The sequence below is a fragment of the Pempheris klunzingeri genome, chromosome 18 (genome assembly GCF_042242105.1).
Source record: "Pempheris klunzingeri isolate RE-2024b chromosome 18, fPemKlu1.hap1, whole genome shotgun sequence".
In the NCBI taxonomy this organism is placed as follows: Eukaryota; Metazoa; Chordata; class Actinopteri; order Acropomatiformes; family Pempheridae; genus Pempheris; species Pempheris klunzingeri.
Genome location: NC_092029.1, coordinates 17,281,719 through 17,298,745, shown reverse-complemented (window position 1 = coordinate 17,298,745; position 17,027 = coordinate 17,281,719). Strand labels below are relative to the sequence as shown.

Here is a 17,027-nt window from a genome sequence, read left to right as displayed (position 1 = left end):
GGCGGGGCTGTAGCAAGTATTTTAAATTATTTTTGTCCAGAAATGGTCACATTTAAGATTGTGACTAAAAATCTGACAGCTTTGAATCTTAAGTATAATTTGAGTGTAACAAGTGTAAACACTTTCTCAATCTTTAAAATTAATTTTTGTAAAAAGATCACAACAGCGAATTTGATATATAATAAACTTTAATACCTCACATGAAAGACAGCACTTTGAGGGAATATATCTGCACAAACATTGTTCACATTCCACAGAGGTTTGCTTAGTAAAGAAAAATATGCAACCTAAAATGCAAATAGCTATTTGTCTAAAAGCAAATTTAGACAGGAATAGAAGGAACAATAGAATTTATTATGGCTTTATATGAGTCTGGGAAACGTTATATATGATGTCGATTTGTCAAAGTGCACTGTCACAGGCACTCGTGTGTGTGTGTGTGTGTAACTTAGGTAAAATGTACAGCACAAATATGGCACATTAGTGTCACCCAGTGGCACAAATACAGCATATATTTGTGCAGCACTAGTCAGGAAAACATCACTATTGAAAATAAAAATGTTTGATATCAAAATAACCAGTTTTAGGAATAAAGGAATTTTAATACAGGGGACAAAAGTACTATTATGCTGGATGTGTTCCAGTGGTCACTGAGGGGGGGGTTACAGATATCTGTATAACAGTATCGAAGTGGGAATGTTGACTCTTTCATCAGGGATTCACAATCAGGTTTCTTTAGACAACATACATATGAATTCACAAGCATCTGAATATGTGTCATAGGCTTTGAAGGCAGCATCTATCAGCAGCAGATTTACCAGTCAGAGGGATTCAGTGTGTTGCATGTCCACAAACGTTCATGACAGCAGAGAGCTGGGATGTTTCCAACCTGTAGAAATACAGAGAATTCAGAAAGTCTGGGCTGAGGCTCTGGTGTCAACACCCATGATTCTCCTTCTCACATCTTGGCGTGCTTGTGTTTGCTGCCCCCGGCTGATTGGCTACAGGTACATGCCATTGATGAGGTAATCGGACTCCTCGGTGGTGAGGGGTCGGGCTTTCTTCAGCTTGTGACGAACAAGTCTGAGACGACAGCCGATCATGAGCAGCAGCAGAGCGGTGATGATCAGGCCGAGAGCCAGAGGAAGGATTGCACCTACAGGAGGAAACAGAGGCCATGCAGAAAATTAGGAAGAAGACAAGTAGAGAGCACAAAGTACAATGATCCAAACCCAAACTTTCAGACTGGGTCTTACCTGACTCTGGTACTGGATGCCCCCCCATTACTTGAAATGGTTTGGAGATGGGGACAGCACTCTCTGCTTGGCTCTGGGAAACTTTAGGGGCAGCTTCACGAAAAGTACAAATACAACTTTAATTTGGAAGCATTCAACAGTTAATACTATGATACTGGAATGTCAAGAAAGGCAAGACACTACAGGAGAAAACATTAACTGATAGATGTCACCATGAAACTTTAACCAGAAACCAGAATACTGACAAGAGCCATAAAAAACTATTTTCATCACAATTTCAGGAATACATGTTGTATAAATCAGGCTATGAATAATATATGAAGAAAGCCCTTCAAAATATAGATAGAAACAAAACTGGAAGGTTTGGTGTGTAGAAGTGGAGATTTCTGGCTCCGAGTATGAGAAAAAACTGATTTTGAGAAAACAGCCTTTAAAGATATGAACGTATATATATAGTAGTCTGAAAGAAAGAAGCAAAATAGCCTAAAATCTCACAACTGACCAGTAAGTTTTCCCCTGTAGTGTCTTACCTGAAGTTGAACTGAAATGCTCTCTAGCTTTACCTATGTCAGTCTGTTTGGTGATTGGAGGAGCCACAGTTGCAGGTTTAAAAGCTGGACCTGAAAGATGTTTCCATGATGAGTAAAAATGATAAATCTTTCATGTTGTTGCAATTTCACAATTTGGTTAAAAAAAAGAAGAAAGAAGCAGATTCTCACTTTTTTGTATACATTCACTGACACAGTCAGATTCCTGGAGGAAGTTGTTATGGTTGCCCTGGCAACCACCATACAGGAAGTGTTTGCATTCTCCTGCATTTTGGTCATAGTACCAGCGTGGGAAGGTGCCTTTACAGGGTCCTACAACTGGAGCTGCAGCACATGGATCTACAGAGAAAGAAGTCAGACACAATCAAGTCTTTATTTACCTTTGACAGTTCCATACTACACATATTAAGAGTGCCTTACATGGCATGTAGAGCTGCAATAATTAGCTGATTGATCTGATTGAACATAATTGTTGAATGGCTCTACGGAACGTTTTAGCTTCTTTCAGCTCAGTGTTTTGGTTTTTATGCACTTTTTCTGTTTAAACTGAACTAATGATCTCATAGTGGGAAGTTGCAGCCCTACCAGTGTAAATGCATTCCCATCAAAAGCAATTCTCAAAACCAACAGGGAGCAAAGTATTTTTAATGCCATTCCACTTGACTTCTCTTCCCCCCCCCCCCCCCCCCAAACAACAAGGTAAAGCATCTCGGTTTGCATTCATGAAGAAAAGTCTCCTGAGAATGCACCTCACCCATATAATACCTGCGGTAAAATACCAATGTGGGAGGAAGGCCTTTTGGTCAGCCTGATTCAGGGATCAGATGGCGAGGGGACAGAGGCGCTTTGTTCCAGCACTCAGAGGGGATGCAGGCAGAGAGCTGCTTTCCCAGGGAATGCAGAGTGGCCCTGTGGCTTTGCCAGCATTGAAATCAGTGCTATGACTCAATGGCTGCCTACAGGGGCTCCATCTGCTTCTATGTTCAAACTTAAAACCCTCTCTGCCTCTTTACAAAGGAATACTGCACTAATGACACAGCAATAGAGGATCATATTGTGGAGCAAACATTATAACAGGTGCAGCTAAAAAAAAAAATTGCCCATCCAACCATGTATTTGGAAACATCACTCCATTTTGTATCAGCACATAATAAAAGTTATTAAAAACAGACTGTGATGAAGCAAGAAATGTAAGAGTGTGAAAAAAGTGCTTGAAATATAAATACAACCTTACCTTGACTGACTGAAGCCCCCTGCTGACTGGGACTTTGTGGAGGAGTGGCCTTGCTCCTGTCCTGAGGAGGTATGATGTCCTCTATGGTCTTCCTGGGCCCAGTCTGGGATATGGAGCCGTCCTCTGCCTCCTCTGTCTGGGCCACAGGCCGATGAGGGGTGGACAGATCAGCTGGGTGGGTCACCGACTTCCTGCTTTGTTCAACTGAACAAAGGGGGGGGCCACATGTTTTTACTTTATTCTTGTGTTCGTTTTACTAATCCTGATAATACAAAATATGTAAGACTGTGTTTTCACATTTTGGGCAGAAGTCTTCATCGGAGCGGTCTGGACAGTGTTGCTTCCCATCACAGGCATAGGTGATGTCAATACAGCAGCCATCATCACACTTGAACTGGTAGTTTGAGCAGTGCCCTGTACACACTGTACGCACAGAAAGGTACAATTATACATCTTCAAACAGCCTTAGACTGTAACCACAAAAACCCAACTTCTAATCATTTGGAAATGGTAAAAGAACTGTGCGTATTTTATTAATGTTGTATGTGTGACATGTCTTTCACTTGGTAAAGGATCCCTTAATGAGACAGGCCAGGAAGAAGAAGTGGTACTACAGTATGTCACACATGCACCTCTTCAAAATGAACCCATCATTTGGGCTTCAACTATAACTGTGAATTTTCAGGGAAACCAGTAAATCACAATAGAGCTCACAACAGAGATATATGGTTTCTTTTAATGAATCACCTTCTGCTTGGTGTCTTGGTGCCAGCACAGTGACAGAGACGTTGTCAGAGCTCTTCTGGCCGGCCGTGTCTGTGACAGTCATCTGGAAGGTGTAGACGCCCTCCTGGAGACCGCTGATCTTCAGCAGCCCTGGATGAGTCGCCTTCAACACATACATAAAGATATGTGCAACAGACTGAGATTTCACTCTGTCAACAGAAGCTAGTGGTAGGCTAAAACACCTATTAACCCTCCTTCAAGCCTCTACTTGTTTGTAGTCAGACAGACAGCTTGTATGTTTTTTGCCAATATTTATGCTCTGGCAAGATTCAAGATGGAGTTAAAGGTCGCAATGACAAAAATTACATTTGATGGAGGCCCCGGTCATCTAAGGGTCCAAATAAGGGCATTGCACTGAATATATATAATATGGATTAAATCCTCTTTCACAGTATATGTAATTTTAGATCACCATATAAAGTTTATGGAAAATCAGCACTTCACCACATTGATGCAGAAATCATATAAAATACAATATCACCATTTAACAGTCCTTATCATTGATTTACAATATTGTCCACAATGTACTGACACTCCTTGTGGTGAAAACACCTTGTGGTGGAGAAGGGATATTAAGAACTGTATAAAGAATATGGAGTTTTTCCCAAAAAACAATGTCTCAGCTATTCAGGACAATCCAGAGAACTTGCTGTCACACATTAACACAATTAACACAGCGTTGAGAGTATTTATACAAAGAGAAGAACATATTACACTGGACTCTCCATGTGTTGCCCCTGGGGCTGCAAACAGAGGGCAGGCTCAAACACTGCTGCTGTCCTTGAGGCGGGTTTGAATGTACTAAACTTTGTTGATACAGCAAGCTATTATGGAGCCCTGTTGACTTAACTAATGCAAACAAGCAATTTGACACTGGTGTCCGTTAGTGACTATTCATACTGCAAATTCAAATGTTAGAATTATCTGGTCCCTGAAAGACAGCACTATAAAAGAATTATTACCTGTCTGTTTGTTTTCAGGCTCTCTTTCTCACACGAAGCCCTCAAATTGCACTGACCTTCATATTGATGGCTGTGTCTCCTCTGATGAGAGTCCATTCATAGTGGTCGATACCATGGTCGTCTACACTCTCCCGTCCATCCAGGACAGCCCAGTCTGTGGGCAGCTGGATCACCACATCCTGTCCGGCGTCACTGCGAGGAGGCTCGTCCACCTCTGCAGAATCACACAGGAAGATCATGCTAATATGGAGAATGTGTACTTCATGCCTTCTTCATTCTTTTTGTCATTCCACTGCAGGTAAAGGCATAAAATATGTTCTTACTACTGTATTGCAATGAGATGATTAAAATATCTATATATTTTCTCAAATCTAAGATTGTATTTATTTAGGATTTTTCTCATTTAACCCATTAATCTAAAATCTGAAGATATTCAGTTTCGAATGATAAAAAGCCTGAAAATGTGCCATATCCTCACTTTGGGGAAGCTGAAAGACAAGAATATTTGGTATTTTTGTTTTGAAAAATTACTTAAAGAATTATTTGATCACCCAAAAGGTTGGTGATAATTTTCACACTACTTATTATTTGACTAACTGTTTCATCTCTGCAACTTCTGGAATTGCAGCAGTTTCCATCTTTTCTTGCTTTGATGTAACACAACAGTAAACACGTAAAGGAGATGACTTGCTGATCAAATGGTCCTGGTCTCACTGTGCAAGGCTAGAAGCTAGAGACAAATCATTAACCCAGCCTGCCTGCCTTATCAAGATGAGCAACAGCTGCACCATGGACAAGGACTATCATCATAAAGTTTTCTTACACCCAATGAAGTTTTATGAACCGACTTTTGCCCAAACTGTAGGAAACAGAAGCAGGGGTCATCTCGGGGTCATTTCTGTTGTATAAATACATAGGAATGAATACTGCCTAAGGCAGAATGATTATTAAGTAACTTTCAAGTGACCAACATGAGTCACTACAGACTGTATATTTTCTTTGTATTTCCCTGATGTGCCTGTCATTTTTCTATGAATCTGCATGTTACGAAAAGTGAATTTCTAATACTGAAACCTTTATATTGTAACATTTGAAAAGTCCCTTTCCTTAGCTGTAATTTAATCTGATCAGCAGTGTTTTGGTTACTCATCTTATCTAACACATATGATTAAGATGTAGTTGATAAACAACACAGCAACTACAGGGATGGCGAAGGACCCTGCAGTTTTTTGATAATGTCATCACACTGATGCACTGATGCTTTTCTAGCTAGATCTTCGTGTGATCCCCACCTTGTCCATCATCCTCCTGAGGATGTGGCCTGCTGGCTGACCCGCCTGAGGAAACAGGGAGGTGTCCCTGCGTTGTGTTGGGAGTCCGGCTGTACGTGGAGAAGCCTTGCTGCGGAGCGAAGGAGCAGACATTTTTATTCCTGTAGGTGCAGTTGAACAGGTAGCAGCTGAGACTGTCCCCGGGCTGCCTCGGGTCCTCCTGGACCACCGCCACCGTGCAGTGAGGCTGGGAGCAGCAGGCGTGCAGACACTCCTTCCAGGTGTACACCCTGTCCGGGGCCGACAGGAAGGTGGCCCCCTGCTCGATGGAGGCCTTGGCCCGGATGATGCGCTCCCCGACGGCGTTGAAGTCGCCCACACAGGAGTCAGTCACATCTCCTGCTTTGTACGCCTGGTCCTGCTGGAGCTGCTTGCGAAATTCCTCCAGCAGCTCCTCCACCCCTGATATTTTGGAATTAAGGTCCGATATTGGCGAAGACCGAGTGTGAATCCGTAGAACTGCGCTCAACAGCACAACACAAGCGAGCAGCAGCCGGGGATGCTGCGGAAGAGCCATGTTGTTCACGCAGTTAGACGGCGTCTCCCTCTGCCTCCGGCTGTTCTCCGACGCATGAGGCTCCACACAGCAAAGAGGGCCCTCCTACATGACACACGTCTGCGTGCTGAGCGCGTACAAACGCTGTTTTACTCCACATTCGCCTCTAAATCTCGCTCTGTCTGTCCTCTGACGATGCTAAAAATCTATCGTTGTCATGGTGAGGGGGAGACGGCGCGAGAGCGGAACGGCTGACAGACTGCTGACAGAACCCACTGACGTCACAATGATGAATCGATATGGTGGGTGGGGCGTCAGCACACCTGTAGCTTCACCTCTCTGCTCTCACAGACAGTCAGCATGCATTCATTAGAGCACTGTGCAACACAAAAGGTATGGTAACAGCTTTATCACTAGCTTTTTTTTAATGTCTGGCTGTGTCTGTGTTGTTTTATCACTGCTCAGCAATTTCCTCACTGTGACAAAGCTCTATGAATGGGATAGAAGTACAGTATTATATAGTGTGTTAGCATATTAGCATATGTTAGCATACCGTGTAAGCATTATTAAAACTACAATATTCTTGTGGTTATCATTTTCTACATTCTTCTATACTTTTAAAGTGTGGATTTTTTGTTTCTTACTTCTGAGAAGGAGAAACTAACATAACACTTTTGATAATTATGGTTTGAAAATTGAAAAATTTTAACAGCCTATGGAGAACAGTAGAACCCTCAGATTTTTTTTTTTTTTCCTAATATGTTTTCTAACAAGCAGATCTGTAACAATCTACAATTCAATCACATTTGCAACAGATGCTTTCTGACACATTTCTTTCACAGTTTCAAGTTGAAAAGTTTTATTTTAACACAAAGATCTTGAATAATTTTTTTAAGATATGAAACAAAACGGACACACTGCTCATGATTATTTCCCCCCCTCCCTGACATCATATTTAAATTATCTTCTGTGTGAAATTTGTTTGCATTTCAGATTTTTCATTACAACATACATCTGGTTGAATGATCATATCTACACAAGCAAGATAAGCACAATTTTGTTAGTGTACAATAAAAAAAAAATGGAGCAAATGATCTGATGGAATTAATTACTTACTGAATATTATCTGGTATGATTTGTGACACTAGAAAATACAATACTATACAATTCTTTTTTAAAATATATTCATTATAGACTCGATCCAATCCACATAGAGATTAAACTATGTTTATAGATGTAATTTTAAGTACATAAATGTCATTCACATATGATTCTATAGCACAATATTTATGCATTTCTGAAAAATAAAAATGTAGATTTGTATTATAAAAGGAAATATGAAAAACAATGCATCAACAATTTAAATAGGTTTCAGTATGGATAAAAAAAGAAATAAAAATGGGGCATGCACCGACATCCTTCAGATTACCATGAGAATTAAATTAAAATACATTTAAATAAAGTAGTGATAAGATGCCTACGATAAGAACATTAGTACAAATGATTCTGAATGTAGTATTTTGTATCTCAGGCTTGTATTAGAAAACGGTCAGTCTCCAGTTTTGTAAACATTACATTTTGTAAAGACAGGAGAAAATGTTTTGACAGTTTACAAGATTTTAACAATTGATTTTCCACCCGAATGCCATTTCTATCACACCTGCAATAAAAAGCTGTGTAATGTCCATCAGGCATAGCAAAACTAGTGGCACTTCTCAGTAACTTTTGCTTCCAAAGTGACATTTTCTTCCAAAATCCTTTTTTTCTGAATTATGAAAAAAAATACTCCGACAGGAGTTTCTTGCGTGGGTTGAAAGCTGCTCTGTGCACTCGGCAAACGCAGATTCTTCTCCTAAAAGTCTTGCTCTTATAAATACTGAGGTAAAGAGGAGAATACTGAGTTGTTGGGACAAAGGTCCAGGCTTCTCTGAGTGGTCGTCACCACATAAGGCCTCAGGTTGGCTTCTGCCTGTAGTCTGTGATGGCCTTCCATAGTTTACACAGGATCCCACCTCTGATGGGAGAGAAACAAAAGACTCTTAAGTCTTTAGGCAATATACAATGTCCAGTATGCAACTGCTTGTATAATAACTGTCTAACTAATAATAACTGTCTATAATAACCCACTACAACATAACTACTCCCTTTTACATGACAATAATTCTAGTAATTTAAATAAGAATTGGATCCAGATAAGCAGATAGTCTAGAGAGCATATCTATTTATTTGTTTGTTTGCATAATGATGTAGTGTGTAGCATAAACCAATGCCTCACACCACAGCATTTATAGCCTAAGCTAATTTGCAATTCCCATCTCGAGATGGACCTTTTAAAGAGCATGCAACTCAACAAATACACCAAAACAGAAGTTCAACAATAAATACGTAGCCTGCATTAAAAACACAGAGCTCAATAGAGGAGTGAAGACAGAATAATACAAGACGAGTGTAATGCAATAAAACATTACTGTCACTGCCATCAGTTTAATGCTGTCTGTCACCATGTCTCTTCTGATACTACCACTGGGGGGTGCTTAAGACAAATATACAAATCCTACACAGTAGTAAGGGTTTGTATCAATCTTGTGTCTCCTGTCAACATTACATACTATGAGCTGGTATGCTGCCTCAAATAGCAGAGAGAACAATTCTACATATTTTTTTACTTATTATTGCCACCATAAAGGATTTCTGAGAAGTCTAATTTTAGCTCACTTCAGTGCTAAGGCTGCCCAGTGCAAACTTAAAAGTAAGAGCAGGAAAACACATTAATATAACAACCACAAAGAGAGTTGTCACTTCTGTGTTCCTGATACTTGCAGAGATTCAGAATCCGAATTACTTTAATAATCAGAAGTAATTCTGATTCTGAATCTCTGCAAGTATCAGGAACACAGAAGTGACAACTCTCTTTGTGGTTGTTATATTAATATTCGCAGTTCTTTTTAAAATGCGAGTGTCAGCATGTATTTTTATGACTAAATACTGAAAACAGAAGTGATACTGGGGGTAAAAAAGGAGATTTTGTACCTTAGTCTTAAACTCTTCAGATCGTCTCTTGTTACATCGTGGAGGATGTCGTTCAGCGTGTACGCCTCGTTAAGTATCTAGAGTAGCAAAATACATGCAATGAAAAACAACAGACTATATATCTATAAAGATTCAAATGTGTACTGTATAATCTGGTGCTGTTTAGCCAATAGACAAGGTCCACCGCCAAGGTAAAAGCAGGGACTCACTCTGTCTATGGAGTCCTGGTCAGCACCGTATAGCCTCAGCCAGCTGGTCAGATCTGGGTCTTCATGTCTCTCTGCAGATTCACGTCTCTGTCCCTCTGGACCATCTGATGGTGTGCACTCGTCTGCCAGAGAATATAGACTCCTTTAGACGTACTGGACCCATTCACACAATACTTGCACGTGAGAAAAAGTGTGTGCTATAACACCAAAGCAACTAAATTACGAAGGGTATGTTCGGAAATGCTGCAAGAATAGTGACTTTCAAACAAGCAAATAAACATCTCACAATGCTCAAAATCCAGTAACACTAGGCTCACTTTGCAACACAAGCACTACAAGATAGTAGCACATGTAGGGTATAACTGTGAAATGTTGGCACATGGAGTTTTTCCATTTACAATTATATATTTTTAGAGAGGATTTAGATTATCACAATATCAGCACATCAGCAAGACAGGATGCATGTCATGTCTAAGAAGTGTAATCATCAGGGAATCTCAGACAACATCAGCAAATTAGAATTAAAACTCACACACTTTGCACCTCCAGGAAGTGACGAGAAAGCTTTGTTTATGAGCTCTGCTCGTGTCACAACATGTATAAACTATACAGTGAGCTGGAGAGAAAATAGTGATGCAACCTCAATGAATCTTGGATATTTCTCTGCACTTTTAATCAGCCCGTGATTTATTACAGGTCAGCTGTGAGTGGTACGCGCGGTCTCCTCAGTGAGTTGTAAAATGTAAAGGCAGACTGGTAGCAGCAGTAGAGGTGGTTCTAGCATTGTGTGCAGTGCAGTGATGAAAGCGCAGACCTGCGGGCTCAGATCGCAGCCTCAGTAGTCTGATCTCCTGCTCTCTCTCCTCCAGCACTTGTTGCAGGATGGCTTGATACTCTCTCTCCTTCTCCAGCAGCTGCTCCAGCAACCTGGAGCCAAACACGACGACACACACAGCAGGAGGATTTATCTTTAGAGTATTAACAGAAAGCGAGGAATGAAAGCTGAAGTGGTCCCATGTATCTAATCACAGTAAATGCTCATGGCCACCTGTTGGTCTCCAGCTTCATCCTGCCGAGCTCCATGCTCACAGAGCGCTGTGCATTATGGGACTCGTGTGAGACGGTGGAGCTGAGCGTGCTGACTCCTGACGTGGCCACGGTGTCGTCGTGGGCGGCGACAGGAGGCGCCCGGCTCTGGTGGGTGGAGTTTCTCTCCGGCTCATTGTCGTCGTCAACGTCCTCCTGCTCGGCTGGGTCACTCTCTGAGGCCAGGCTGAAGTGAGGCCTCAGCTCTGAACACACACAAGACATGAATGATGATCACTTGAGTGGGTATAATGAGTGTCATTGATTCTAAAATTCAAATAACAAAAAATTACCGGCTCCAGATTTTCAAATGTGAGGATTTGCTGATTTTCTTTTATTAATATTATTGCACATTATTATGGAGTTTTAACTGTTGGTCGGACAAAATAAGCAATTTGAAGATTGGCCTCTCTACTTTATTCTTTGATTGTTTCTGATACTTATAATATAATTGTTAGTTACATCATTAATTCATGTTATAATGGGTATCAGTGAACAGTTTGTATCAATAATCTAAATGCTGGTTTTTCATCCCGTTCAAACACTGAATACTGCAACGTTATAATGTTGAGAGTAACACAGCAATTCAAATATATTACAGCTTTTAATCTAAAATAAATTGGCATTGGTGGAGGATTTCAATAAAGCTGTGTTGGCTTAACCCGCTTCGTATTGTCAAACAGTTATTTTTACAGATGATAGGAGCTACAGTGGAGTATGGTTTCAGATAAAAACGAACAAACGATAAAAAACACTTGAAGCAAAGAACACAAGCCTGCACAATCATGTTAGCGTTTTGACCCCAAAACTGAATTTTGACTCAATCAAACAGTGAGTTTATGCTGCTGGGATGTAATGTTTTAAAGATCTGATGCAAAATGTCTTCAAGGAGAACTAGTAGCAGCCTGAAAAAAATATCTGAGCTTCAGTAATGCTCCTACATGTATGTGTGTACTAATTAGAGCCAGCACTTATCTATTGTGCACATGTGGATGAGGATGTGGTGTTTTAGTTCCAAGTATCTGCTGTTCAACAGACAGCTGTGATCACTGTAGCCTCCCACCCCGGCTTCTGTGTCTATCAGACAGTCGGGGCTGCTCTGCCCTGAGGGTCCAGTGATAACTTATTCAGAGAAGTTCTGCTCGAGGCGCCGATGATGTTACCTGGCACCAGGATTGTGATGGCCGTCTGCACAGCTTTGCGAATGATGTTGTCCAGAGCGAACATCCAGTGAGGCTTGATGTTGTGGTTTCGCAGCACTTTGTTAACCTGAAGAAAAAAGTTTGCTAGTCAGAAACACAGCTTAACTGTATTCACTACATTTCATATTATTGGTATGCCTTAAAATTCAGACTTTCTAATTGTTAATCCACCCCCACGACACACAATGTTTCATTCTTGATTCGTACTTCTTTATTTCCTGCATTTTTAATTAGATTTCCTTTTCCTGCTCTTTCGTTAGGTCAGTATCTTCTGCTGGAATGACCCAATGTCCACAAAGGAACCTTTAAAGCATCACGTTAAGATACATCAAGATACGTTAGTCTCAAATATTGTACTTTTGAATTACTGCACTACATGTGTCCATGTCTCTTCCCAGCTGAACTGTTTGCACTGATGACCAGCAGGGGGCATCAGAGCTTCATCTACTTGCAGGATTATGCAACACCTCTAACAAATGTGAAAACAACCACTTGTTCTGGAGTCTTTTCATCTGCATAACTGCATTTCTGAGGGGGAGAGCAGATCAGCCTTTTGGCATAATGGTCAATTACTACCGACCGATTCCCCTTTTATCGCCTCACTTAAAGGTTACGAGCGTTTCTCGGTCATCTGCCTGATGTCTGCAGGAAGAGTGGCAACATGGCAGGCAGCTGCCGTCTGCAGTTCATGCAAAATGACAACAATTATACTGAAGTGTTCAGAGCGCATGGTTTCTGCAACTAGGAGCTCCTCTGCCTGCAAATAGGGGATGGATGCTAGATGGAAAATCATATCTTACAGGTGCAGGAGAGTGGGCAGTATGTGAGGATCAGTTTGGGCTTTGTTACATAAGCAATCTAAATTTTGATCCTCAAATAAACTGAGGAACCTCTATACAGTCACTTATGTGCTTCTGTAATCTAATTTGCCGTCTCTGGTGTTTAATACTTACAGCATCCTGGAAGCCAAACAGCACGACCTGCAGCTGACTGATGGCCGTGCTGTCGAAGTCCAGCTCCAGCTTGAGTTGAGACAGCGTGTTGGCGATGATTTTCCTGTCCGCCATGCGAACAAAATCAGCCAGGCTAACCACAAGAGTGGAGATGTGCTGACGCTTCAGCTTCATTTCCTCAGAGCCCTGGAGGTGAGAGGGAGGGGGTTAAGACGGGCATAGAAGAAGAAGAAGAAGAGGTGAACGTTATATTTGGAGTGTCTTTCCTGATTCATCTGCCTGACTGACAACCAACCTGTGTGAGGGCCTCCATCAGGTTGGCCACCACCTTGTCCAGATCCTCTGTCAGGATGTGGTGCAGGGTGGCTCGTCTCTCGCTGTCCTTCCGAAGCATGAAGAAGCCTGAATCCTTCTCATCGGGAGATGGAGGTGCGCTGTGGTCCTCGAAATTCTCCACTGGAATGCTGAGTAGAAAGGAAAAGAAAACATTCTGGACTCAGTTTTGACATTTTCTTCATTTCCCAACTACAGCGCAGCTCCCACAACATGTTAAGGTCAGAATATGGAAAAAATAATGTTAAATTCACGCCTTTGCTTTGACATCAGTGATTGGCAGTAAAACTTCCGGTTCTGTTTCACCGCTGAGATACCAGTGGCCCTTGGCGCACAAATAAAAGTGGTTGATTGATTGAACATAATTGATCATATTCAGATGTGATCATAATATTACTTTTCTCTTATCAGAGTAAATGAGCCTCTCAAGAAACATTTACATGGTCGCTAGATTAAAGTTATGATTCAGACCTCATTTTTTTCCTTGTAAATTATGGGTTTATTTGGCTTTTTCAGGAGTATTAACTATAAAATGTCTTGGTTTGGACGATAAGGGGTCGCAAGTAGATTTTCTTTCTTTTAAGGGGTCTAAAGCTAAAAAGGTTGGAAACCACTGATTTATGCCATTATAGGGCACTAAAACACCATTGGTAATACAATTAGTTAAGGTAAATGGGAACATATAGACAACAAACTTCAAATCAGAGCCAACCAACTGTGTCATGTCAATCTATGGTGAAAAACAACAGGTTTTTAATAAAAGCCTGCTCTGACAAACACACGTCTAGATCCCAGTTCTACCTGAGGAAGAGGGACCTGGGCCCCTTGACGTCCCTCTCGCTGTAGCACTTGACGCTGGGCTTGAAGATGAAGGGGTTGATGTTGAGGTCGTTGTCAGGGGAGACGGAGCCATACTCACTGCTGCTGCTGGTGTCCTCCACCACCACCGGAACCGGCAGGGAGATGCTGCGAAGGTACTCTGGAGAAACACATTGTAAAGAAATTTTAACCTCTGCTCCTGCTTTTTGCATCATTCATGCACTAATGGTGTGACGCACAGAGGGAGATCAATCAGGAAGTAGGAGTTGTTTTTTTTCCCCTTTACAAAGAGAGCTAAAGCTTTCAAGAGGGTGAAATTAGTAAAAGTGCTGATGGAAAATTGTCTTCCTTTTCAGAAAAGACACAAAGAAATATCAGATAATACTCTATCATCATGCTTAGGGGTGGGAGCTCTATCTGATGTATCTGGCAGCCAATTACAGCCATCGTGTATAAATTACGAAACAGGGTTTATAAAGACACTCGAGCATTTGGAAAGAAGTCGTGTTGTGCAATGTCTGGTTTGAGTTCTTGGAAAGGGCAGAGTCGTGCAAGGCAGGTAGACACTCAAAGGAGGCAGATGTTGCATAGAACCTGACATATAGATAATACGGTAAATATGTCTGAAAGAAGAAGAGAGCAAAAGTAACTCACCTGACCCCGGCGACAGAGCTGTGGGGGGTAAAACATAAAATATGTGTCAGCAGTTAACCGAGACAGACCGTGATTTCAATGCGAGGGTGGCAGAACAACATTTCCAAGAATGCAGAGAAGCTTTTAAGCTTTTTTCTAATCTTTTGTGCTGGTGCCAGGACACATGTTAGCATCACTGCCGCAGGCTGGAAAACCAACGAGAACTGGGACTATTAAAAGATTACAATCCAGACAATGAAGATCAAAGCTGTGTTCATCTTGCATAATGGAAAAAAAACCTATTCCATAATCAGCAGTTAACACTTACAACCAGATACTGTACATAATATACATCTAAAGACACTTAGAACACAGGCAAATATAAACCAACTCTGGACTGGCTGAACATTTTCAGTCTTTAGATGCAGGCTGCTCTCTTATGAAATGGTCAGTTGCAGAAGCTGCTTTCTATCCACCCTGCAGCAGTTTGCTTTTATTTTTTTTATATCACATTTAGTGTTTACCCTTTAATTAGCTAGATCCATTAGTGCAACTAAAAGTTTTGGGAAATTTGCTTATTTAGTTACTTGCAGAGAGTAAAACGATCAGATTAACACGACTGTCATGTCTGTTCTTTAAACATGATGCTAGAGACATGAGACACTCGTCTTAGCTTAACATAAAGCCTGGGAACTGGGGAAGGAGCTACACTTGGTTCTGTCCATAGGTCCACCACTACTCTTTCTCGGCCAGGAGCAGCGACTGCTTGGACTCTTGTTGTCAAGCATGAAGTTGCCTGTTGACCAACGGAAACTCCAGGAAGTCACTGCTCCCCGCCAAGGGATAGTCCTGCACATAACCCCTCCTAAAAACTTGAAGCATTTGATTTGATGGCTATGGTTATTGTACAAATGAAACACATAAGATATTAAGTGCTAACTTGTGAGCTCTTGAGGTGCTAGTAGGTGGATTTAACCACTACTGACCACTACTCTTGGTCAGTTTCTTTACGCTAAGCTTAGATAACTGTCTCCTAAGTGTAGCTTTCTACTATATTTACGGCACACATGAAGGACTAGCTACCTCTTGGTGAAAACTCAGTCAAACCATTCTCCCACCTGTGAAGCTACCCTTGCTCTTCTTCTTGCGGCTGGTGACAGTGAGGAACTCGTCGGTGAGCAGGTCGAAGGCCGTGGCACGGCGATCCGGGTCTGGCTCAAAGCAGCGCAGGATGAACGCTTTGGCTTCCAGCGACATGGACTCTGGGATCTCTGGGTGGATTTTAAACATGCCCACCTGTGGACAAAGGACATACGTTCAGTCCAGACAGGAGCAGAGGGTTGCCCTGAATTACGATGCCTGGCTCTCAGAGACAACTGTACAGTGAGTGTTCACCCTGTAAACGACGCTTCAGGCCCGGGTACAGCTTGAGGCAACACTTGAGAGCAATAATGCTCAAAGCTCGACAGTAAGAACACTAGAAATTCCTCTCTTCGCTGTTCAGGAATGTTGACTTAAGATTACCAGGGAGATGCCCCTCCCTTGAGACATTCCACAAGGAAGAATGAAGAGTATACTTTGGGCTGTTTTAATTTGGGAAAACTCTGCGCACTGTACAAAGAGCAGACACAGCATGCGATCCTTTAAAAGATAAGGATGATGTGACAGGACTTGCAGTTCCATAAATTCTGTGATCTTTGTCCAGAAAATGTGACGAGATCCCGGTGTCTGCTGTTAAGTCCTGTTTGCTAGAAGGTATATGCAGCACAGTAACATATGCCTCCTTGTTTGAATTCACAGCCCTTTAATTAAATTATATCTTATGGAAAGTTCCATGATTCAGAGCTTTGACAGGAGCACTGTAATGCTTTCCAGGCAACCCCTAAACATCTTTACAGTCTTTAATGAGCTACACATGGCTAAGAACAATTTTTCATTGGCGTGGAGCACTTTCAAATCTTTTACTCACTTAATTTACTCTGTGTATTTGCTTTGGGTGAAAATGCAAACAACGGCATGTGCGTATAGAAACCGGGGGGGAAAAATCACGAGGTCTGTGTTGGCTCTTGTCATTGAGCTACACATTTGTTTGTGTTCAAACAAATGTTCGTGCATAGACGATATTTGGAGTTTCTACTGGGCTCGGATC

General features: G+C 41.6%; 2 protein-coding genes across 3 annotated transcripts in view; both read right to left on the bottom strand.

Annotated features, from left to right (window-relative positions):
• Positions 1 to 200: 200 nt before the first annotated feature.
• Positions 201 to 6,678, bottom strand: lrp11 (low density lipoprotein receptor-related protein 11). Its single transcript, XM_070849441.1, has 9 exons — positions 6,079 to 6,678; positions 4,843 to 5,000; positions 3,786 to 3,927; positions 3,336 to 3,461; positions 3,039 to 3,242; positions 1,976 to 2,143; positions 1,820 to 1,876; positions 1,257 to 1,349; positions 201 to 1,156 (listed from the first exon to the last, which is right to left on the bottom strand). The coding sequence occupies exons 1-9, from the start codon at positions 6,632 to 6,634 to the stop codon at positions 1,002 to 1,004; spliced, it is 1,659 nt and encodes a 552-aa protein (XP_070705542.1). The 5' UTR covers positions 6,635 to 6,678; the 3' UTR covers positions 201 to 1,001.
• Positions 6,679 to 7,443: 765 nt separating this feature from the next.
• Positions 7,444 to 17,027, bottom strand: part of map3k5 (mitogen-activated protein kinase kinase kinase 5) — a 63,407-nt gene continuing 53,823 nt past the window's right edge. For both annotated transcript variants that reach the window (XM_070849006.1, XM_070849007.1), the window contains exons 20-30: positions 15,997 to 16,174; positions 14,900 to 14,917; positions 14,228 to 14,405; positions 13,389 to 13,557; positions 13,094 to 13,279; positions 12,102 to 12,207; positions 10,901 to 11,144; positions 10,667 to 10,779; positions 9,853 to 9,974; positions 9,644 to 9,720; positions 7,444 to 8,627 (exon numbers count right to left, since the gene is read on the bottom strand). In XM_070849006.1, the coding sequence (XP_070705107.1) occupies positions 8,567 to 8,627; positions 9,644 to 9,720; positions 9,853 to 9,974; positions 10,667 to 10,779; positions 10,901 to 11,144; positions 12,102 to 12,207; positions 13,094 to 13,279; positions 13,389 to 13,557; positions 14,228 to 14,405; positions 14,900 to 14,917; positions 15,997 to 16,174 (1,452 nt within the window). In that variant the 3' untranslated portion in view covers positions 7,444 to 8,566. The remainder of the gene's footprint in view (positions 8,628 to 9,643; positions 9,721 to 9,852; positions 9,975 to 10,666; positions 10,780 to 10,900; positions 11,145 to 12,101; positions 12,208 to 13,093; positions 13,280 to 13,388; positions 13,558 to 14,227; positions 14,406 to 14,899; positions 14,918 to 15,996; positions 16,175 to 17,027) is intronic.